General features: G+C 46.9%; 1 protein-coding gene across 1 annotated transcript in view; it reads right to left on the bottom strand.

The window, feature by feature from the left end:
* Positions 1–260, bottom strand: part of T265_09739 (hypothetical protein) — a gene marked incomplete at both ends in the record, with an annotated part of 4,396 nt that extends 4,136 nt beyond the window's left edge. The window contains one exon of the mRNA XM_009175904.1: positions 39–260. Within this exon, the coding sequence (XP_009174168.1) occupies positions 39–260 (222 nt within the window). The remainder of the gene's footprint in view (positions 1–38) is intronic.
* Between the last annotated feature and the right edge of the window lie 117 nt (positions 261–377).

Genomic DNA, 377 nt, shown 5'->3' with positions numbered 1-377 from the left:
TCATGGTTGTACGGCAGTGAAGCATTGGTGTTGAACACTGATGTCATGCTGTTGTTGTTGATGATGATGATGATGATGATGATGATGATGAGTAGAAACAGAAGTGGACCCAAAACCGTTCCCTGAGGTACGCCACTAGGTGACGTATACCAGTCTGTACAGTGGTCGGTTACTCTCACCTTCGAGCGTCGGTCATGCAGGAACAATTTGAGCCAACGAACTAAATCCCCTCCTATACCGTAGCCCTGTAGTTTTTTCATCAGTTCAGTGCGGTCTACCCTATCGAACGCTTTCCTCAAGTCCACGAATATAACATCAACAGTATGCCCAGAGTCAACAGCGGCTAACCAGTGATGACGAGCAGTGAGTATGTTGGT

Source organism: Opisthorchis viverrini (genome assembly GCF_000715545.1).
Source record: "Opisthorchis viverrini unplaced genomic scaffold opera_v5_307, whole genome shotgun sequence".
NCBI lineage: Eukaryota > Metazoa > Platyhelminthes > Trematoda > Opisthorchiida > Opisthorchiidae > Opisthorchis > Opisthorchis viverrini.
Note: the sequence above shows the minus strand (reverse complement) of the source record. Positions and strands in the feature narration are given on the sequence as shown.